The 23,097-nt window shown below is 45.0% G+C and overlaps 1 protein-coding gene and 1 long non-coding RNA gene across 7 annotated transcripts; one reads left to right on the plus strand and one right to left on the minus strand.

Moving 5' to 3' along the window:
* Positions 1–804: 804 nt before the first annotated feature.
* Positions 805–23,088, plus strand: LOC119137074 (adenylate cyclase type 1-like). Of its 6 annotated transcripts, none has more exons than XM_037276088.1 (24): positions 805–1,850; positions 3,882–4,031; positions 4,343–4,461; positions 7,644–7,755; positions 12,794–12,921; positions 13,791–13,949; positions 14,024–14,165; positions 15,406–15,561; positions 16,000–16,197; positions 16,281–16,378; positions 16,569–16,653; positions 16,751–16,840; positions 16,925–17,187; positions 17,563–17,689; positions 18,127–18,243; positions 18,311–18,457; positions 18,524–18,622; positions 18,765–18,879; positions 18,972–19,096; positions 19,314–19,788; positions 19,867–19,926; positions 22,431–22,506; positions 22,702–22,757; positions 22,978–23,088. In XM_037276088.1, the coding sequence occupies exons 1-20, from the start codon at positions 1,245–1,247 to the stop codon at positions 19,698–19,700; spliced, it is 3,423 nt and encodes a 1,140-aa protein (XP_037131983.1). In that variant the 5' UTR covers positions 805–1,244; the 3' UTR covers positions 19,701–19,788; positions 19,867–19,926; positions 22,431–22,506; positions 22,702–22,757; positions 22,978–23,088. The 6 variants fall into 6 exon arrangements, with proteins under 6 accessions (XP_037131983.1, XP_037131981.1, XP_037131980.1 ...); XM_037276086.1 differs by having other exon boundaries at positions 19,314–19,731; XM_037276085.1 differs by having other exon boundaries at positions 19,314–19,926.
* On the minus strand, positions 12,923–13,824 carry LOC119137078. Its single transcript, XR_005100856.1, has 2 exons — positions 13,698–13,824; positions 12,923–13,587 (listed from the first exon to the last, which is right to left on the minus strand). It is a non-coding gene; the product is annotated as an uncharacterized LOC119137078 (long non-coding RNA).
* Positions 23,089–23,097: the final 9 nt, after the last annotated feature.

The raw sequence follows: 23,097 nt of genomic DNA on the forward strand, positions 1-23,097 counted from the left end.
AAAATGTTTTTATTCCAAGTAAAGGTTCTGCTTAGAGAAAACCATCTGAAAGGTGTGACTAATTTTCACTTTGACATTGCAGACTATTTTTAGATGTTTTTTTTTTCTTTTCACTCCTGTCTGTTTCTCTTTTCTGTGTTCCCATCGGTACAGCAGAGTTGGACCCGTGTGAGTGGAGGAGAGTGAAATAGAGGGGGGGCAACAGAAGGCACAAGTGTCCTTGGAACCGGGCTGGACTTGTGCACGGAGCATCCATCTGTCAACTTTGTTGCTCCCTCTGTCTGTGCCTGCCTGGTGACTAATCTTGTGCTAATGAATGAAACAAGAGCCCATGATTCTGGTCCTGCCAAAGCAGAAATGATCTCGTTCCGTACACGGATGCGCGTAGCCCTCAAACGTGCTGCTCTTAACCTGACACTTGAGAACATATTTATAGTTTTCATATATATCACCATTTTGTTCATGTTTTGGACTTTTTATCCCCTCTAAGGTCAGCAAATGCCAGTTTATCATGGGGGATTTGTTCCAGAGTGGTTTTTGCCGATTATTCCCATTATGATCACTCAAGGGTTTCATTGATTTTTATTTGTTGTGAATTTTTTTTTTATCCTTTGAGCCAAAAGTCATTTACTACAGATGACACTTTTACAGTCAATATACTCAGCCCGTGATGTTCACTATAAAGCTTGATCCTTTCGAATGTAATGTAAATTGACAGTCGAATTGAAAAAAAACATGATTAATAATAATATGATTGAAAATTCAATAATTTATTAAGAATCAGTATTACTAGCCAAACTAAAGGTCCCCGGATTATGTTTGCTTGGTGACTCTTTGGTCCCACGACTTTTCTTTCCCCACTTATGTTCATGCATGATGGATGCGAGCAGGAAACGATCATGTTGAGCAGATGCGACCGTTCTAATCGTGGAAAAAGGCGTGTAGGTGGCAGACAAGGGAGTGAGAGAAAGCTAGGGACGCTGCGTGGACAGTCCCATTATTATCATCTTGAGACTTATCGTCGGCCTCGCACTGCGCACGCGTGATCCCAGCTGAGCCTGAGCTCCGCCAAGAGCCGCTAAGTTGCGAGGGGACGTCGTTCCGTCTTCTTTTCTTTTGCCTGTGTGATTTGTACATTTGTCTCGGTGTAAAGAGATGACGCTGCTCCTAGTGCCTTGTTGTGGGTAAAGTGCGCTTAGCCCCCCCCCCCAAAAAAAAAATCCAGCTGACTACATCTTCAGTTTATGAATGGCCCCGACATGGAGGAAGCGCCGTTTGAGAAAGTCCGAAGCCGGCGGAAGAGGAGTCCGTGTCCGCCGGGCTTCCCGGTGAGCAGCATCGCCTGCGAGGACGAGTTCGACTGCAAGGAGCTGGAGTCTCTTTTCCAAAACTACAACCTGAAGCTGGAGCAGACGTCCACGCTCAAGGCGCTCGCTGTGCTCATCGTCATGTCGTCGGCGCTGGCCGGCGGGGAGCTCCTGGGCGGCCCCGGCCACCTCACCATCTCCAAGGGCTCGCACCCGGTGCACTGCGTCGTCTTCACGTCGCTCTTCATCGTCACCAACGTCAAGTACCTGCAGGTGACCCAGTTGCAGCAGATCGTCAACCTCAGCCTGCTCTTCGGCTTCACCTTCGCCTTCCTCTGCTGTCCCTTCTCGCTGGGCGCCGCGGGCTCCGAGACACACACGTCGCCCGACCAGGGCGTGTGGCAGCTTGTCCTGGTCACTTTCGTCGCCTACGCGCTGCTTCCCGTCCGGACCCTGCTGGCCGTGCTCTTCGGGCTCATGGTGTCCGTGTCGCACCTCATTGTGACCGCAACCTCCGTCAGGACGCAGAAACTCTGGAGGACGGTGAGTAGCGACACGCACGCGCACAAACACACGTACACGCGTATCCATGAATGTTCGCACAAACACGCATGTACTCCTAAAACATGCACGTCACACGTCATCCGCAAACATGAACACTCACGCGCATGTGATCACAGTGTAAATCTCAAGCAGATGCATTCACGTACACGTGTGTTTGTATATACACGTGCACATATTTGATGTGAGTTGAGGGTTTTTTATTTTAATCATCACTTGCAAGTGGCAAGGGAATGAGGTGCGTGCCACAGCTCGGGCTGACTGGAGGCGAAAGCCCCGTCAGGCGTTTGTGACATGGAGGGTTTATCCCCTTGTGGATCACGGCCACGGTAGGCCCCCCCCCCTCCCCCCTCCTTGTTATTACAAAATAGTCATAAAGTGGCAATTGCAATTTCAGGGCGAGTGGGGTTGGTGCAGGTGCGATCCGTGTATTCGGGGGTCATGCCACGGGGCTCATCTCCAAGCTTAATGGATTAGCTTCCCCTCGCTATCTATACTGCAGCCAACACTGTCCTTCACACGGCAGCCGAGGCGTCTCGTCAGCCGTACCGACGGGGAGGTGGAGAAACAATCTCCTCAGCAAATACGCTGTCATCGGCTGGGCGCGTGATGAACTGATCAAATCTCAATTTGAAGTGAAGTGCACATAGCATCCGGTTTACCCAGGCAGCTTTATCTGATGTGACTGCTTTGCTCACTCCAAATTTGAGTCAAAAGGCTAAGCCACCAAAAAGCCAAGACATTTTTGTTTTGTGTGGCGTTTAGACTTGCCCTACTTCTGTTGTCGCCGCCTTACAGGATGTCGCCCCACTCCCCCATTTCCAGCCATCTCCTCCTCCGAGGGCGATTCAGATCCCCTGGGGTAACAGTCACACGGTTTCTCCCGCCCCATCACGCTTATTTGTATTCCTCACCAGCAGCGAGGGTCTGCTGAAGTTCACTCTTTATGTCAAAGCCCTTCCTCCCCCTTGGCTTGTCGTTTAGCTGTATTTTTGCAGGAAGGAAGAGACTGCACCCAAAGTGTATTTTGTGCTCTCTGCTGAATGAGCTGCAGGGAGCTGTCCTTAGTACTGAAGTTGCATGCGAGTCCTCTGCTCGATGTCCTTCGCTGTCAGAAAAATGGTTACAGTGGGTGTTCCTCAAAATGCATGCTCTCTATTAATGTTGGATTGTCTTAAACTCATTCACGCAATCAAAATAAACCAGCTTCTTCTTCTTACTACTACCACACGGTAAAAAAATAAATAAATTCATCAGCTCATAATATGTCGGGATAGGCGGATGGATTTAGTCGTTTGTTCATGTTGTCTTTCTTTAGACTGTAAATGACTCAAGGAGTGAATCAACAGCACCCCTGCTGGCAACATGCAAGAAGTGCAACCTGTTTCACCTCCATTGCTCCAACACATGAAAAATCAACCTTCAGTTGCAGTTACTTTGTAATGACGCCCATTAAAACCGATGCGCTTTACAAATAAAACACCACCGATTTTTTTTTCCTCGCTCATAATTCCTCCGCAGAATGAGCTCATAAAAACGTCACAGATTTCGTCCTTGTGGACCGCTGTGATGTAGATGCACCAGATTCAGTTGTTGAACTTTCAGGGCTTGCCGCAAAAGAGCGTCCGCGTACTTTGTAGAGAAATACGTCCATATTTATTAGGAGACAAATCATTGCAGACGAGCACCAAAGTGTACTGCGTTGTGAATAAATTTCTCGTTCTAGGGAAGATTATCGTCAAATGACCTGGAAATATGCTTTGGAATAAATTCCTTTTACTTCATGAAAACTCGGGATATCAGCGATGATGGTTGAAGCAGTTTATGCGTTTCTATAAAAATAGACTTCACACATTCATCACGCATGCTCCTTTTCCATACCTCAAATTGATGGTAGTCACATTTCAAAGACAAAGCACAAAAAAAAGAAATCCATTTGCTGTCATTTCCAAACTCTCGTCAACTTCTGAGCAAACAAAGTGAAATAAAATTGATTTGGTTTTGTTTTGTTAGTTGGTGGCCAACACGGTGCTGTTCACCAGCGTCAACCTGTCGGGCCTATTTGTGCGCATCTTGACGGAGCGAGCGCAGAGGAAGGCCTTCTTGCAGGCGCGCGACTGCATCGAAGAGCGACTTCGCATGGAGGACGAAAACGAAAAACAGGTACGGGCCCCAAAAAAAAGCAATACAGTCGATCGAAACTACAGTAAACAGTATATGAAGAAATGGATGCAGCGGAACCTCCTGAGCCCTTTTGTAACTTGCAATGTTGCTCAGTCAAAGTAATGTTTCCCATTGACATGAATAGAAATGCAATTAATCTGTTCCAGCCCCAAACCTGTTATACTTACCTTTTTTGTTTTGAAACCAGTGTGTGCTTAAAAATAAATATACTGAAATATATAAATAAAACTTGCATTTATATTAACTCTCATACTGTAATCCTGACATTTTGTTGTTTGTCTTGCATCCAGGAGCGCCTCCTCATGAGTTTGTTGCCCAGGAACGTCGCCATGGAGATGAAGGAGGACTTCCTGAAGCCGCCAGAAAGGATCTTTCACAAGATCTACATTCAGCGCCACGACAACGTCAGGTAAAGTACCCGCTCGGCTCATCAGACCCGTCTCGGTCCTCCGAGGAAATCCACTCGCCATGGGACATTTCTGCCTGGCAGCTTTAAAAGTGTCTCAGTGCATTTAAAGATTTGTCGTTTTGGATCATTAAACACAAGCCAACCCACGTCCGCTGACATAAAAGATCCAATTAGGGACTTGCTAGGAATCGGATAATAGGCCACCAGTGAGCAACTTCAGGGTCATGGAGGCTCGGCAGCACCCCGGAGGGAATAAAAATAGGGCTTGTGAGATTTTGGAGAAAGAGAAACCGAAATGACGCTTGCGCCCATTTCTGCGGTAGTCAATTGAGCAAATGATGTTTCATTGGAAGGGAGGCTCCGAATGATTATTGTCTTAGGAAGTGAGAAACCTCTTACTGTATATGACCCACTTTGCACGGCAATGAAAAAACTAACCAAATCAATGAAACATAAAAAGGAGACAAAAATATAAATCCAATTGAATTTCAATTCAAGCTTGCGCCATTAAGCGTGTCCAGTACCTTTAACCTTTGCCCCCCCCCACTCCTAGATCATTTTTTCATGAGGGCAGAGCAACCTGAGTTCCTTTCTTGAGTGCTCTCGCTGCTGTCAGAGCGGCGAGAAAGTTTGCCTCGCCTCAGGATTGCGACACGACAAGGGAAGCATTTCAATGGAGACGACGAGGTTCTTGTTGCGTAACGCCGTGTGTGACTGTCTAAATATGGATCCCATTTCAAAAGCCTTCCCTCTGATTGTTTTTGTTATTGTGCCTCGAAACACACACACACGCACATTGGGCGCAGGACAGGATTTATGTCATTCAGGCGGACTTTAATTACCAGCTCAGTTTTTCTTTGAGCGTTTCTTTATTATGCTCGGCCAAGGTGGAGGTGGACACTGTTTGGATCTGATTAGAGTCCGAGCAGGCGGATATTGTTGTGATCAGCTGCTGAAGAAAAAAAAAAATGTGATTAAACTCCCGCAAAGAAAACGGTTGCCTTCCAACAAGATTTGGAATATAAAAGACCATTATGTTTTTTTTTTTTAATTTTATTTTCACTATTTGAGGGACCTCCCATTTGCATTGCTTTTCCAAACCATGTCCACTTTGAAGCTAAACACTAACAGAAGATTTAAGAAAAAAATCATGGCTGTTTTCTAAATATGTAAAATTACTATTTTGAAGTCATTCCCAGCACCACAGGGTGAGATCATCAAATATGCAAATACAAAATATCACTTGGGAATATTTTTCAGTAGAGTAGAATGCTGAACAAACATTTATGACTCTATTTTATAGTATGAGCATTACTGGGGTCAGTGGTTTAATAGTCCCTTTTATTTAAAAAAATAAAATACAGGACATATAAAACAGTTTTTGTCATCTTTGCTAACATGTACCTCATTTGAATAAATTAAGCAATTAAAAGTCTAAATGAAATCATATTTTTACCCCTTTAAAAGTGTTCACCTTTCAAGACAGACTATTTATTTCATATAAATTAATTTTCTCAGCTATTCAATCCACTCCCATACATACAGTAGATTGTCAACCTAATAAAAAAAAATAGAGAGCATAAAATTCTGCTTCCTACTTATGAAAATAACTCGCTGTTTTTTTTAAAGCGATGTATTTTCCATGATATATCTCTTAAATCATTTCAGTTGTGGCCTAAAAAATTCCAAATGGCTCAAAGCAAATGATTTCTTCACCCAAATGTCGGTTCCCACAACCAGCCTGGCAGATCACAAGTTCACACGAGTGCTAAATGCAGTTTTTACACCTCCGTGCTCCACACGGGTTTTAAATATCTTAAAAATTATGCAGGGGCGTAATGTGCGAGAATATAAAAAAAAAAACTAACAACAATAAACTAGGAAAGTTTCATCAGAGTGTCTTCGACAAACTTTCGTACCCAATAATCGCTCAGGATAATCTTTTCGAGACACCTGATAATCGGGCCCTTGATAATCAGTGTGTGTACCCAGCTAAAATAATTTCCCTTAACATGATGTAAGACAGTCGGCCCAACTGTTTCCCAAGCAGATTGGCGGAAAAATCACACCAAAAAGCACACCCCAAGATAATCACTCGGGATAATCTTTGACATCTGATGATCGGGCCTTTGTCGACTCGGATTGCAAGGGAGGGAAAATGCTCACATTTGTCTGTCTGAGTACTGATTAAATGGTTTCTCGCTGCTGGAAAGAACTCGAAGGAAATATTCACTTCAGAAAGAACTAAATGAGAAGGGAAAAAAAAAGAAGAGCGAATTGGCTGGGAGCGTTAAGTGGGCCCCGCAACAGGATCTATTGTGTTATCTTGTGGAATTAGATAACGGGACATGTGTTGTGTAGGCTGCCTATTCAAAATCAATTTGGGCTTTCTCCAGTTCTTTGCTCTATTATTGGCCGCTGTATGTGCCCACAATGCAAGATGAGTGTCGCATTAGGCCCACTGTTTGCAGATTTGCACTAATGCAACATTCAGCGTTCTAAATATTTGGCCGTCACAGATGGCGACCAATCCAAGTGTTGGCGCAAATGAATCCGGCGGCTCGGCGTGGCAAAGACGTCGCCTCGTCTCTGAAGGGTTGAAGTCAAGTTAGGACAGGGATAGAAAATAAAAGAATAAATAAATAATAAAGAAATATATCCTATGACATTTTTCATGACATTTTCTGATTCAAGGACGCCACAAAACTGCTGATCGGCGAACCAACTTGACGTGCAAAATCAGAATGACTATTTTGACAACAAAATTCCGTAGCTGCGTAAAGCGGCCTGTGTTGTGGAAACGGCGCCAACAAGGTCCCGACGGCATAATATCCCTGAATGACTCCTCCAACAGAAAACGTCTTCACCTTGATCCCCGTGAGAATGCTCTGCCTTCTATTTTCAGTCGCTGTGCTTTGACTGCGCCGCCAGTCAAAATGGGGCAGACTCTCTCTCTCGCTCGCTCCCTCCCTCCCTCCCTCCCTTTTTAATCTTTCTTTGCCTGCTGCTGGCCACTAATTGCCATCTTTGATTGGTCCGCTGTCGAAAAATCCAACGTTGCTGTTCAAACTGACCTCCTAAATGTCATTTAAAGAGCTCCCTCGCTGCTAATCTGATCCAGCTCCATTATCATGACAATAACACGCCATTTCTCTCTTTTTTTTTTTTTTCGCCCACCTCAGCATCCTGTTTGCAGACATCGTCGGCTTCACCAGCTTGGCCTCCCAGTGCACCGCTCAGGAACTGGTTAAACTCCTGAACGAGCTTTTTGGAAAGTTCGACGAGCTCGCTACGGTGAGCCGCTATTGCTAAAATTGTGCATTTTGGTTAGGGTCTTCATATTTGAACAATTGCTTTGCTCTAAAGCCAGTTACTGTTCTATGGTTATCATCACTTTTCCTCTATGCATCTATTGTGACCCCTGATAGGAAAAGGCTTCCCTTGTGTGTGTGTGTGTGTGTGTGCGTGTGTGTGTGTGTGTAGCATGACCTGAATGGTCTTGGCTGTCAACTCGGCGCGGTGTCACAGTGAATACTGGAAGACCTTGTGATGTGTAATGTGATTACCGAGTGGTTCATTTGAGGAAGACTCTAATCTAGTCCAGACTCGCCCTGGGCTGAATTTTTCCTCCACACTGCATGGCTGTGCAAAACGACCGGAGGAGGAAGTTGCTAACTCAGCTCCTCCCCTTTGTAAATAGTTCACTGGAAATTTACATTTACACCACTTGCCAACACCCCGCAGGAAATCCGGAGCCCTGATTCTAATCACCGGACTCACAACTGTGAGGCACATGTGTTAACCATGACTACTTTCCTAAATCAATGATTCTCAGAGAGCTCCCTCTAGTGGTACGTAAAAGAGCTAAAAACATTCGTTCTATTAGTAAGAAACAGCCCAAGGCAAACAAAAGTAGTTTATACATTTGATTTCAATTTTGGTGCGGCCTAGACGGGTTGGAGCTTGTCATCCGATGTCATAGCCAGACCTCGACCCGAAGCCCTCCCTCACGTTGATCCACTCGGGCAGGAAGTGGCGAGTCGCGGTGACTCATCAGCGGTAGTCAGCGGGCGTTCTTCTCCTCTCATTGAATTTTTTTTTTTTTTTCTTGCGACGAGCGGGTGATGGTACATGGCCACTGGGCGTCATCTCGTAATAGCATTCCAGCACCATCCCCACACCACCTGTCCACTCTCTGGACCAGTCAAGCTGCTTGGGCTCCACGCCACGAACATAGAGTCCTCCTAAGGAGCACTTCACAATGCACACCAGTCTCTCGGATGTTCATCATCTCTAATTTCGAACGACAATATCGCTTTGGGATGAAGAGGAAAATTGCGGGCAAAAGTATTTCGCAAGTGGGCCTCACTCTTCTAAGATTCCAGGTTTGAATCTTCGCTCTGGACTTTTGCGATAGAGTTTCCGGTTACTTGTACGACAATTAATTTTTTTATTTTTTAATGAATGAATGAATTTATTTGTTTATTTATTTATTTATAACATATATACTAAATATACGTTAAATATTATAATATATATAAATTAATAAAAAATATAAAAATTAAAATACATACATATATTTATTTATAAATAAATACTAAAAAAACAAACTGGTAACATTGGCAATATTACAGCTTTCTTCCCCAATTTCAATTACTTGTGTGATTACGCTCGCATGTTGTGAAACAAACATGTTTCAGTTGAAGCCTCCGACTAGGTCTTCATCCATAAAAATTGGGTTTCCAGGAATCCCGCTCACACTGACAAGTGTCGGCAGTTTGATTGCCACCGCCCACTGGAACGCAAGCTGAGAATAATTATAACTCTTCAGCGTCGTCGCCAGAATCCGCTGACTACCGCTGAGACGGAAGAATAGCGACGTTAACACCTCTAGGAAGCTTTGGGACCTTAGCACTCCCAAAAAAAAAACACTCATTAACAAAATTCAGCCAAGACAATAAATCTCAAGTAGTGCCACGGTGCATCGGATGGATGACGTGTTCAGAGATGGTGGTTGATTTCCAAGCGTGCAAATTGACACGCCAACTGCTCGCCTCACTCGATAAACACTTCCTCTCCTTGGCTGAGTCTTCGGCAGGCTGTCCAGCACACAAAATAACAGCTGAGAGTGCCACTGGCAAAAATGGCTGGGAAATTTAAAAATCAAATGCTGTCAAATCATGACGGACAGAAAAAAAAAAGGCAATCTTATTGAAACATTCCATTTATTTCGACAGACATTATTTTTGCTAATGGTTAGCATTTTTATTTGGGATATCCAGATTGTTCCCTTCAAATTGACGTAACTTTTTTTGCATATGGCCATTTTGGTCTCGGGCCTCGTCATTCCGGTGTGTCTCTTTCTCTCCTGTCACAACACCTCCGTGCATCACAGCTTCCAGACTCCTCCGCTTCTTGTTTCGCAGCTTCTTGATTGACACGCAGCAGCCTAGTTCCCTCAACGGCGCGTCTATTATGCCCCGTGGTTCTCTCGGCGCTCCGTCTCACGCTTCCATTTTTAGATGTAGCCATCGACTGCCTTTTTGCGGAATTTCCCACGGTTGTTCGTCTTTTTCTACAGCGCGTGCAGTTTCACAACGAGACAAACTAAAATAGCAGCAAAAAATGATATCAAGCAGGTGTAAACATTTGTGCTACTGCAATTGAGACCGTCACCGGCGTGGCGGCGCCGCTTTTCTGTCAACACCTTAAATCTGACGTGTAAACACAAGCCAACTGCCCTGATGGCTTTGCCTCCCGAGCAGATGCGAGGATCACCGTTAAGTCCCACCGTTCCCCTCAGTTTCATGGGCTTTGGTTGCCATGGCGACTAGAGATGGCACAAGGGGGGGGGGGGGTGACAAAGCGTGTGAACTATCAAGTGCTTGCGACACACTAAAAGCTTTTTTAGATTGTATTTTCACTCGCGGAGGCAGCACTTCCTCACTAAGATGCTGATCCGTGCATGTGGCGCATGACGCTGAGACTTTGCCGTCAAACGCAAATATCAAACCGGTTATCAGATGCTAATGCCGTTAGCTAATGCTGTTCTGCGCTAGCTCTGCAGCTCTGCTTACCTTTTGGTTTCAACATGATTCTGCTTTTTTGGCAATTTCTTGGAAATGTCTGATAGTATGTCAGCCGAGCTTCCGGGTCATGAACAGATAAAATTATTTGTTGTTATAGGCTAGCTATACCCATTTTTGTGTGCATTTCCAAGTATCATCATTTCATTTTAAAGGCATTCTCTTCCTTTTTCTATCCTGTATAAATTGTTCATCCATAGCAATTTAAATGTACGTGCAATCTCATAGAAATGATTGCACGAGAGTCACCGTTGCTTCGCAAATGGAATTTCCAGTTGTGTTAATGCATAGCGAACCAATTTATCCGGCTGAAGGCCATACTGGCTTTAATCACATTCAGAAAATTGACATGGAAGTCAAACGACAGCGACGGTTAAAGGCACAGTTCCGCCCTCTGGCGCTTTGGGGCCTAAACTTGGAGGATGTGAGGATTTCTAACAAATAACAACATATCCTCGGTGACTCATAGCGCTGCTGCTGTCATCTGCTCGTTTGTGTGTGGCCGCTTTATTTTACAGCTTGTTTGCCTCTTGCTTTTGTGTCGTCCTCTTTGTTGGGGCGCAATGAAGTGTGTGTGTGCTCATTTGCAACAATATGCATAATGCATATCAGGTTGCATGTGTGCGTGTGCAAGGCTACACACCTGTGGAAATGCTCTATTATGAATCGGGCCATTATTTCTATCGATCGGCGACGATGTGTGTCGTCTTGACGTCTTTCTTCTCTCGATTAAAGCGGCTGTCCTCGCGTCACGTGCTGTGCGGTAATCTCGCTCGGGTTCTCAATCAGCTCCTAAAGCCACAGTTGCAGATTAGCAAAGGAAAAGTACAGAGTGGCAGACTTTAAGCACCGGGGCTTTCCCCCCGCTCGCCGAAGCCTTGCCTCGTTGCCATCGCGCCATCTGTTACTGATCACCTGACCCGAGACAGTCTAAATGGACCCGGCTGGCTCAGTGACAACACAAGAGAGCCTATTTGAAAGAGGCTGAAGTGTAGCTTCAGTTGCTCCAATGTTGATGTACTGTGCACGAGCTAATGATGAAGAACATCCTGAGACGTTAATTTGCAACAATAAACGATTCAAAAATCCTTTCGCCTAGGAATTATGTAATAGTGATTTTAATTTACATAATAACTGCCACTGCACTGAGCTTCTAGCAAGGCTGGGCAGAGAGTCAGCACCACTTTCAAATGACTCCACTGTCCCCAACGCCAATCATATCATGTTATGCTAGTGAGAAAAAATAGGGTTGATTCAGAATCGTTTTCGAAAAATTTACTTGCATCTCTGATTTGGAAAGAAATACTACTTTTATTTTGGTAAACAATGAGGAACATTTTTGATTTGAATAAATGTTTTGGTTTTATCCTATTCATCGATTAAAGTATTTGACAGGTTAATGGATTACTAAAACAACACTGGTTATTTTTTTCAAATCAAAAGACGCTTGTAAATTTTTAAAGATTTTTTGTAATCTGTTTTTGCTTTTTTATTATATAGCATATCAGGTTTTCATAGTAGTAGTAATAATCATAATCCATCATTTATGTAATAATATTTGTGATATATATTTATGAATTAAGGATCAGTTTCATCAACAAGTGTATTTTTTATTTTTTTTTATGAAACGTAAAAACTATAAGTTACAACCAGTGCTTGACCGGAAGTGATATTTCTTCCTTCCTAACTTTTGTGTGTTTAGTCTCTGTGAGCATCCCTGAAATCAGCCAAACTTGCAAACATGGGACACGAGTGTTAAAAATAGCGCGTCCGTCCGCCTGGCCGCGCTTGGGGCCCGGCCGGCCGCCGCCAACGTGCATAATTCCGAGTCTTTGTTGCTGTCCGCATGCACGGCCGGTGATCCCATTAGCTCCATGGAGACGATGAAGGGGTTGCGAGCGAGCGAGCGAGCGACGGACGGCGTCAACAGTAACCCGCTTCCCCTGCCTCCATCGCACGCTTCCATCATAATGGCGCTTTGTCTTCGCCCGCCTTCTGTTTTCATGCTTAGCCGTAAAGGGACGGAGTCTTCGCTTTGAGTCAAATCCATTTATACGTCGGAACCAAAGATGCACTGCTCATTTGCATAATTCCACCCCGCTGCCTTGCTGCCTTGCTGTGATGTATGCCCAAATGTTCCCCGAGCTTATTTGACCTCGCTGGCATTCATCATGCATGATTGTACACTATATCTATGCTACCATCATCCCGCTGACAGTGTGTATTTGTCATGTGTGTGTTGCTAGGAGAACCACTGTCGTCGGATCAAGATCCTGGGGGATTGCTATTATTGCGTGTCTGGCCTGACGCAGCCCAAGACGGACCACGCCCACTGCTGCGTGGAGATGGGACTGGACATGATTGACACCATAACGTGAGTGAGCTGATGATTTTATTTATTCTTTATCTTCGTTTTGCTGGAGGATAGCCCAGCTGACTTCAGGCGAGAGGCTGCCAGCCAATCACAACGGGCGCTTATGGACAAACTGAATCCACACTTCGATTTCTCACCTAAGGACACTTTTCAAAGTCCGGATTCTTACTTTTTCTTTGTCAAGATAATCCGTTCATCTCCCAGGTGTATGTACTTTCTCATTTGATACGCTCCATATTGAAGGAGAGAAAAAGATCATTTCTAATTTGATACGTTCATGGCTTGATTTCAGTCTGGCTGTGACGATTGTGACATGGATTAGAGTTGCTGTCTTCTTCTTTGGTCTCATCTATTTTGGAATTGGAGAGCAAATTATAGCACATTTGAAGAAAAATCATCCTTGTCCAGGTCTGGAAAAGTTCTTTGATAGTCTTAATTCGAAGAGGGGAAAAAACTGCATTATTGATGTTAAATCTCAATCTTTTTTATTCGCCAAGTTTGAGCATTGAGTGGACATATTTGCTGCAGGTGTGCTTTACTTTCCATCCATCCATCCATTTTCTATCGTGCTTATATTCATTAGCGTCGCGGATTAGCTGGCGCCGATCCCAGGTGACTTTGGGCAGGGGAAGCAAGGTAACCCCTGGAGTGCCCCACTTGCTTCACCTATAGAAAGGACAATTTTCAAGTCTTCAATAAACCCTCATCACATTGAGGAGTCCTACAAATATCGGACTCACCTTTTTTCATGATACCTCATCCGTAACTCAATTTACCTGTGTTTATTTTGGGTGTAATTCCACTGTCGTCCACTAGAGTAGTGTGTGCATTTCAGTATCTGTTCAAGGTGTTTCCGCCTGCACTCTCAGGTCAGTGGCAGAGGCCACGGAAGTCAACCTGAACATGCGTGTGGGCCTGCACACGGGCAGGGTGCTGTGCGGAGTGCTGGGCCTCAGGAAGTGGCAGTACGACGTGTGGTCCAACGACGTCACTCTCGCCAACGTGATGGAGGCCGGGGGACTGCCCGGGTCAGTACTTTCCCAGTGCCTGAAAAAATATATTCATGTGCATGATTGTATTTGTTTTTTGTTGCGTTCCACAGGAAGGTCCACATCACCAGAGCCACACTAGAGTCCCTGAACGGAGACTACGAGGTGGAGCCGGGAAACGGTCACGAGCGCAACGCCTTCCTCCAAAAACACCAGATTGAAACTTTCTTTATCGTGCCATCTCACCGACGCAAGGTAACGGCGGCTGCTGTCGATGACGACGTACTGCGGCACTTTGGGTTGTGTTCTTTATGAGGCCGTGGCCCCGAGTGAACCCTTAATACCTTCAAGGGTGTACTGTGCAGAGATTATCCACATGGAAAGTCAGACGAGGCTCGATTGAAGGAGGAGGCTTATCTCCTGGTTGCTTCTCTTGCTCTCAAATCTCGCAGGAGGTGAATAAGGGGGGGGGGGGGCGCACCCGGAGTGTAGTATAAAGCATCAAGCGTGATCTAATGGAGCTCTCACACATTTGATGTGCAGATGATGGTCACTTCCAGCCTGTAATGGATTCAACTAGCAGGGGGGGTGAAAAAAACGCCTGTGGCGTCTTTTATCACAGATTTGCAGAGTTGAGCTTTGAGCATGCATACAGATGCACGCGGGCGGAAAACACGTCAGCAAGCAGCGCTCTTCTCACATGTTGCGCTTCCCAAATTGTGCTATCGCTGCAAGTCTCGTGTGAAATATGTTCAAGATGATATCATGTGGCATGTTGGACTATATGAAAGTGAGTTCAAAACTTCATTAGACAAAAGTAGTGCTTTGCTGCCATCTTGTGGCATCTCAGTACAAAAAAATATTTGGAAGTTGAGGAGTTGAATTTCGACAAAATGAGTGCTTTGCTGCCATATTTTACAATTTTACTTCCAAAGAGGCACGTCGGACTGTAGGAAAGTGAGTTAAAAACTTCATTGGGCAAAAGTAGTGCTTTGCTGCCATCTTGTGGCATCTCGGTACAAAAAAATATTTGGAAGTTGAGGAGTTGCATTTCGACAAAATGAGTGCTTTGCTGCCATCTTTTACCATTTTACTTCCAAAGAGCTATGCTGAAGTGCTTTGTTGCCATTTTCCGGCATCTTGGTGCCGAGTAACAATGTCCAAGTGAGTTGAGGAACTTCATTTCAACAAAAATTGCAGTCTTCTGTTTGCTAAATTACGTTTCTGCTCTATGGTATTTTCCGACAACTACACAATCTGCCTTTGATCACACCATATTACATTGGAACTTTGCACGGAGCTCAATAACGGAGCTCAGATCTGTTCAAACTAATAATATGACCTTGAGGGATTGACCCACATTGTATCTGTGGTTAAGGTCCTAATGCTGCTAATAATGACTACATGACACACACACACACGTGCACCTTCCATTATACATCTATTCCAATGCGCTGACTTTTGCAAATCCTCCTCACCTCGCCGTCTCACGCAGATATTCCCAGGATTGATTCTGTCGGATATCAAACCGGCCAAAAAGATGAAGTTCAAGACCGTGTGCTACTTGCTGGTGCAGCTCATGCACTGCAGAAAGATGTTCAAGGCCGAGATCCCCTTCTCCAATGTCATGAACTGCGAGGACGGCGATAAGGTAAGCACTCCCGCTTTTTCTCATTCCAAATATTCCCAAAATGTAACATTTTCTTGACTCAAACGTTGCCCTTGCGCATAAAGGTTTCCCCATCCGTCCGTCCCGATGAACGAATGAAAAAATATATCCCAACGCGCTGAGATTTGCGTGAACTACTTTCTGTCTGAGTAGCGACAAGAAAAAAAGCAAAGAACGGAGGCCATGTGGTTCTGCTCCAGTGCTGGCAATTTTGCACCTCCCTTCAGTGTGGCTGCCAAAGACACTTAGTCTCAGCAGGGTGCATCCACTAATGAAGTTAAATGTGACTGCAGCAGCTCCATTTGAAAGTATAATTGGCGGCCCGCTCGCTCGTATTGTTGATGCTCCTTCAGCGGTGTTTCCATTCCAACATGATAACGCTCGCTCTGACCTCTTGCCCCCCCCCCCACACACACACAGCGGAGGGCCATGAGGACGGCGCCGCAGAAACTGCGAAACCGGCCCAACGCCAACCAGGCCAACGTGGTCCAGAGCAGCCCCAGAACCCGGGTCAACCGTTACATCGGGCGGCTGATCGAGGCCCGGCAGACCGAGTCGGACACGGCCGACCTCAACTTCCTCACGCTTATGTACAAGTGCTCGCAACGCGAGCAGAGGGTGAGCCACGCTACTTGAACTCCTTTGGGACATTTGTAACGATCAATACTGACCACTCTGCTCCTTTTTTTGGTACTGAAAAGTACCACCAGGTTCCGGATGAGTACTTCACCAGCGCCGTGGTTCTGTCGCTGATCCTCGCTGCCTTGTGTGGCCTTGTCTATCTTCTCATCATACCGCAGTACGTCAGATCACGACTCAGTATTATTTGTTGATTTGTTTATAATCTTCCTTTCTTTCTTTCTTTCTTTCTTTCTTTCTTTCTTTCTTTCTTTCTTTCTTTCTTTCTTTCTTTCTTTCTTTCTTTCTTTCTTTCTTTCTTTCTTTCTTTCTTTCTTTCTTTCTTTCTTTCTTTCTTTCTTTCTTTCCAGTGGCATAGTGGTTCTGGTGCTGCTTGTCCTCTGCGTCTGTTTCCTGGTAGCATGTATCATGTATCTTCATATTACCAGCATACAGGTGTGTGCCGCCGGGCCTTTCTGATACATACGGACATTTGTGGATTAGCACAGATTTTTTTTTTTTTTAACCTGACCTACATTATTTGCTGAATCAGTGTTTTCCAGGGTGCCTGACCATTCAGATCCGCACTGCTCTCTGCATTCTCATCGTGCTCTTAATCTATGCTGTGGCCCAGGCCTGCGTGGTAAGTAAATTTCGTTTAGCACGGCGGATCTTGTTCACTGCGTTCTGAAGTGCACACACGTGCTTTTGTTTGCCTTTGGTACAGGTGGGCTGCATGCCCCGGCTGTGGGGTCCCGCCAACACCAACAGCTCCATCGTCATCATCGACGAGGACGGCGGCGCCAACCGTACCATGGCCGAGCTGCCGTGCGAGGGCGCCCGCTACGCCTTCCTGTCGTGCGCGTTGGGCACGCTCACGCTGGCGCTCTTCCTGCGTGTCTCCTGGCTGCCTAAGATGGCGCTGATGCTCCTGCTGGGGGTGCTCTACGTCACCGTGCTGGAGCTCAGCGGTTTTCGCAAGACCGCCGGGTGGGTGAGGCCCCCGGCCGGGCTCAGCGGGGCAATCGCGCGAATGAGATGCTCGTTTGCGTCTTTGATTTTCCGCCATCGCCTCAAAAGGAGGCGACGCGTGTTTCATTTGGAACGTTTCTCTGATCCAGTGAGGGGAAACAGGAGTTTTGGGAGCCTACATATGCACTGATGTACAACACGTGTGTGTGTATGTCACGCTAGTCCTACATTCAGGCAATTAGACAAGTAAACACTGCAACCGAATCCACATTGTTGTATAACTTAGCACGTGTTTGCTGTCGACTGCGTGGGGGATCGCCTCAAGCCTCCCGTGTAGTTTTTCCTGGGTGGTCCGGCCCCGGCGCTGACTTTGTGTCTTGGTCTCTTCCACAGTGGGGGGTCCTTCCACATGCGGGGCTACGAGCCCATCCTGTCTCTGTTGCTCTTCGTCAGTGCCCTGGCCCTCCACTCCAGGCAGCTTGACCTCAAACTGCGCTTGGACTTCCTTTGGGCAGTGCAGGTCAGCCAGCATGTCTTCATCACAACACAATCATGTGCTACACTAAAATAATGTATTTATAATATTGATGTAGTTAGAAGCGGCCGGGTTTCTGTTCCGTTTGTTTTGGCTCTATTTCATGACGAAAAAGACTATTTTGCATAGTAAGAGGCTTGGCAATGTGACCAGCCAGTTGAAATGGGAATCCCATACATGTAAGGGGTTTTACTGACCCCTGCTGGTGGAAATGTGAAGGAATAATCTGAGTTGGCTTCAGACATGTCACGTCTTTATACTCGGAACTGAAACAATCAGCATGTGATTAAGGTGTAGGTAAACTTTTTGGCAGTTAGTCTGAAGGATTTGCATCCATTTTCACCAACTCACAAATATCGCATGATCAACCAAGCATTACTCACTTAGCAGACGCTAACATTGTTTGCATGTTTGGTTGACAGGCAGAGGAGGAAAGGGACGGCATGGAAAAAGTCAAACTGGACAACAGGCGGATCCTGTTCAATCTGTTGCCGGCACACGTTGCGCAACATTTCCTGCTGTCCAACCCCAGGAACATGGTGAGCACAGCTCAGAAACACAAGCGGGTAGATCAGTGGCGTCACAATTGCATTTTTCTTCTTCTAGGATCTTTACTACCAGTCCTACGCACAAGTCGGCGTCCTGTTTGCCTCCATCCCAAACTTCAACGACTTCTACATCGAGTTGGACGGCAACAACATGGGAGTGGAGTGCTTGAGACTGCTCAACGAGATCATTGCAGACTTTGATGAGGTTCGGCTGTTTTATGATCAACTGATGCTTGATGTGGATCTTAAACGTGAATGTGCCTTAATCCAGCTCATGGACAAAGAGTGCTACAGAGATATTGAGAAGATCAAGACCATCGGGAGCACGTACATGGCAGCCGTGGGCCTCGTCCCCACCGTTGGAACCAAGGTGAGACACTGCGGGATGGTTGTACTTCAAAAACGACGGAGTGATACATTTGTATTCTTGATCCTCTGCGAAGAATGACTTGATACGACTACGTTCGGCAAACAGTCGCACGCCCAAATGACATCGTTGTTTGCTTCTATAGGCTAAAAAGTCTATTTACGACCACCTGAGCACTCTAGCGGACTACGCCATTGAGATGTTTGACGTGTTGGATGAAATCAACTATCAGTCTTACAATGAGTTTGTCTTGAGAGTGGGTACGTCTGCCCCCCTCCAACAACCACCAATCAAAATATAAAATGTTGTTTGTGACTTATCTGGTTTGCTCAATGCGCCATGCCGGTTGCAGGGATCAATGTTGGTCCAGTGGTGGCAGGGGTCATCGGGGCACGGCGACCCCAGTATGACATTTGGGGGAATACGGTCAACGTGGCCAGTCGCATGGACAGCACGGGAGTACCAGGGAAGATTCAGGTGACAAATTCAGAATATATTTAAAGAATGCATTTAAAACCAACGCCAAAAGCTAATGTATATCATTTATTGACGAATCCGACATTTTTAGCTAGCTAGCTTTTTTTTTTTTTCAAGCCAAGATGTATTTTTAGATACTTTTTAAGCCTTTTATTTGATTAAGGTTGTCTCAATTTGGTTTCATTCCTCCCATTGACGAGAATCACTTTGAACCCAGGTGACGGAGGAGGTCTACCGCCTGCTGAACTCGGACTACGACTTGGTGTGCCGCGGCAAAGTGAGCGTGAAGGGCAAAGGCGAGATGCTGACGTACTTCCTGGAGGGCAAGGTGCAGGGCGTGGGCACGGCCACCATCTCGTCGGTGGTGCGCTCGGCCAGCCTGGCGCGCCGCATCCACTCCTGCGGCAAGACCAGCGTGCCCGCCACCCTGGGCAGCGTCTCCTCGGTCGCCGCCTCCCCCAACAACCGGCCCGCGTGCCTGCCCTCCTCCTGCGTGCCTGCGGTGGGTGAAGTGGAGGAAGAGGAGGGCGAGGAAATAGATGTGACACAGATTGAAATTGAAGCAGTGGCCACCGTGGCCACCGTGGCTGATGCTGCGGTGTAGACACAAACACAAGTGTGTGACCTCAGTGAAGGTAAGAAGAAACGAGAGATGGAGGCCTTGAGGAGACCGGCCTGCATGTTTCCTGCAGGTGCGACGCTCATTTAGGAAATGAGTCCAGACAATCATACTCGCTGGATTTTTTTTTCTTTTTCCTTTTTTTTTTTAGGGGATTTCAGCTGCTCGCCACTCTTTGGACACACTCAGACAAACCATCCATTCTTTGCAGGTAAAATCTCTGCTACAGTATGTGCATTTATTTATTTATAAATGATTTTCTTATTGCTTTTGCACTGTCCTTCTAATGATGCCAAGGATGCATTGTATTATTTACAGCTGTCACTCAGTGTTTCTAAGCATGCGTGAGTGTGTAGGGTGGTGTGTGGTGGTACGACACAGCACAATGACATTTTTGGCTATAACCGCTGCATGACCTTTGACAAGTTGACAAGCCATAGCCATGAATATGATTGCCCCCTTAAAGTAAACCAAAGTCATGAGATTTTCAAGATGGCACCCACTCCGTTGGCACACTTTTCAACACCATCCGATAAGCTAAAATGTCTTTTTTTTTTTTTCTTTTTCAAACCCTGTCAGTCTATGGGTATCTTTTGATGCAGTAAAGACATTGTGAGCAACAAAACTTGCATAATTGGTGCAAACACAAACAACATGGCTTGGGAATGCAAAGCCAGCGGGCCATTGTGGCCAGATGTGTGCAATTCTAAAAAAGACATTCAGCCCGCGAATAATAAGAGTTGTAGGTCGTTCTAAAAGGGAAAAAAAGGAGTTCCCTAAACCTGACTCGTGGTATTACATAAGACGGTATTAAAGCACACAAGCAGCCGATCAACCACTGGTGCATTTAGCCCACATTCCCCTTATACAGTATTTCTTTAGAATCCATCAAAGGTTTGCTAAAAGCAGGTCTAAGTTGTGGCGCAGATGCTGTAACGCAATTTTGGTGCGCTAAATTCAAAGGGAATGAGAGAGAGAAGCCGCTTCCATTGGCTGGGAAGCAGGTTGGCCGTGTTCACTCCCACAACGGCGCTACAGTTTATTTCTAACTGTTTGTCTGCAAAAATACCAAAAGAAAGAAAACTTAACTCACAAGTCAGAGTGATGTTTGACGATGTTTAAAATGCAATTTGTGTTTTGGGATTCCGTTTTGCGGCGAGGGTCAATTATTGGCGGAAAATCGTTATTTGAGGTGTGTGGTGGTCCGCTGTACGCCATACGGTTGTATCTTTAGCATTTAACTGCACTTGTGTACATACAATATGTCATGTTTCTGCCTTATTCCATGTCAAGCTTAATCGTCTTTGCAACCTGCCTTTTTACACAAATTCATTTTGATATGCAGGTTATACTCTTTTATGTTTTTCTTTGTAAATATCCAAACGCCTGTAAGCGACATTACAACTTGTACAGTGTAAAGATGGTTTATTGAATATTTTGTAATAAAGATAATATTGGTGTATAAAATGAGGAAATGTCATAGTCATAGTGACTGATCAGAAGTAAACTATGAACTTACAGGGGGAAAAAAAGTTTGTTGTTTTAACGCGGTGTTCAAGTACACGCACGCACCATGTGAAGCAAAGAGGGGGAATTTGAGGTAAATGACAGTTCACAAACAAGCCACCCCTCCTCTTTCCATTAGCCAATGTAACTGCTTGCTGGCACGTACGCAACATTTCAACACTTTTTTTTTTCCCATCATCAGTAGAACATGAAAATTAATCCCGTTACTGTATAATGATCACACTAACATGTTGCTTCAAGCTCTCTTTACTTCTGAACTTCGTGAGCACATTACATACAATGCTTTATACTATAAAGCTAGCTGAAATTTGAAATAAAGCGGATGGAATTTGACCTCTCACGACCCCGTATTGTCCAATAAAAATTGTGCTTTTTTTTGTCCGACCTGGTGTCACCCTTCTGTACACCGAAGGGCAGCGGGGATTGGCTGATATGACGCAACCGTGGATTTCAGCGGTAGAAAACAGATCTGATGGATTGCAAACGTGATCATATTTTATAATTTGAAAGCTAATTTAACATTTTGATTTTAGTAGGTCTATTTTTTTACTTTGATAATATAACAAAATTATTTATGACGTCAATTGTGTAAACAAATGTTGGTTTGTCCGCGAGCCAGACGCAGTCCCCAAAAGGCTCGAGAGCCATAGTTTCCAGACCAGTGTTCCCTAAGCATGCTGGGAATAGTAGTCCTAACTACGTTTAAATGCTTCTTGTGCTAACACAACATTGGGTACAAATTTAGATGATCAGTATATATTGACCTATTTTTAAACATTTATATATAAAATAATTTACTATACCTTTCATTAGGCTACCTCACAGATGAATAAAAAGATTGGCCTTTTAATTTTGACCCCGCCCACTTGCCGAAATTTCGAATGTAACAGGAATTCGGTAATCCGTTAATTTCTCCCTTGCTGCTCTTGTGTGAAGCACCAAACGCCCACCATGGACTTTCAACAGAGACGTGTGAGTTTTTACAAATTCTTTGTCAACGTACGTTTCCTGAACGAAAGCACGCATTTTAAATGATTGCAAATAATCACAGAAAATTGATTGGTTGATTATAGTGGATGTATATCATCGCTCGTCTAGCAGAAGAAAGGTTTTGGAGCAAAAAAAAAAAAACGGCCAGTTATCCTCAATTGTAGCATTAATTTTCCCAACAATTTACGATCTACACAGGATGAAAATCTCTCTGACATCTTGGAGGAATCTGAGACGACACTTGAAGAGTCTCCAGCAGCAGAACATCAAGCGGGTGAGAAATATGAGCGCTTTTCTCGTGATGTTCCGCTGAACGTTCGCAGGCCTGGAAGATCCCGCAGCACGGTGCTTACACGGCAACTCGATCAGCCGGAATTACCCTTAAAAAAGAGACAAGTGGACCAGGGGAGCGCAAGCGGAAACATATCAGATGAGCTCTACTCATGGGAACCATCTTTTTGGTCGGTAGAGAACGAGCAGCGTCAAATGAGGACGAAGAAGAGTCGCAAAAGGAAGTCATTCACGGTAAAAACATGAAATATATTGTTTGACGAAAATGCAATGACCCCCCCACTGGAATTAATGAAAGTAGAATTAATCACTTGTCAAGTGATTGCTCTGAATATTTTTTTAAGTAGACTGGTTCAAGTCTTAATACATTTGTAAGAATAGGAAGAATTGATCAATTTTATAGCTAGAATTTGTTTTTTGTGTGCTAACAATGATCTCAATGTACCTTTTGCAGGACGATCCGTATCCCCAGTGGCTGGTGAACGTGATGATGAACATAGAGGAAGCGAGAACGCATCAGCTGGTGATTGAGTGAACGCCAACCACGTGCAAGTGTTGATTTTTTTTTCTCCGC

Source organism: Syngnathus acus, chromosome 17 (genome assembly GCF_901709675.1).
Source record: "Syngnathus acus chromosome 17, fSynAcu1.2, whole genome shotgun sequence".
Taxonomy (NCBI): Eukaryota; Metazoa; Chordata; class Actinopteri; order Syngnathiformes; family Syngnathidae; genus Syngnathus; species Syngnathus acus.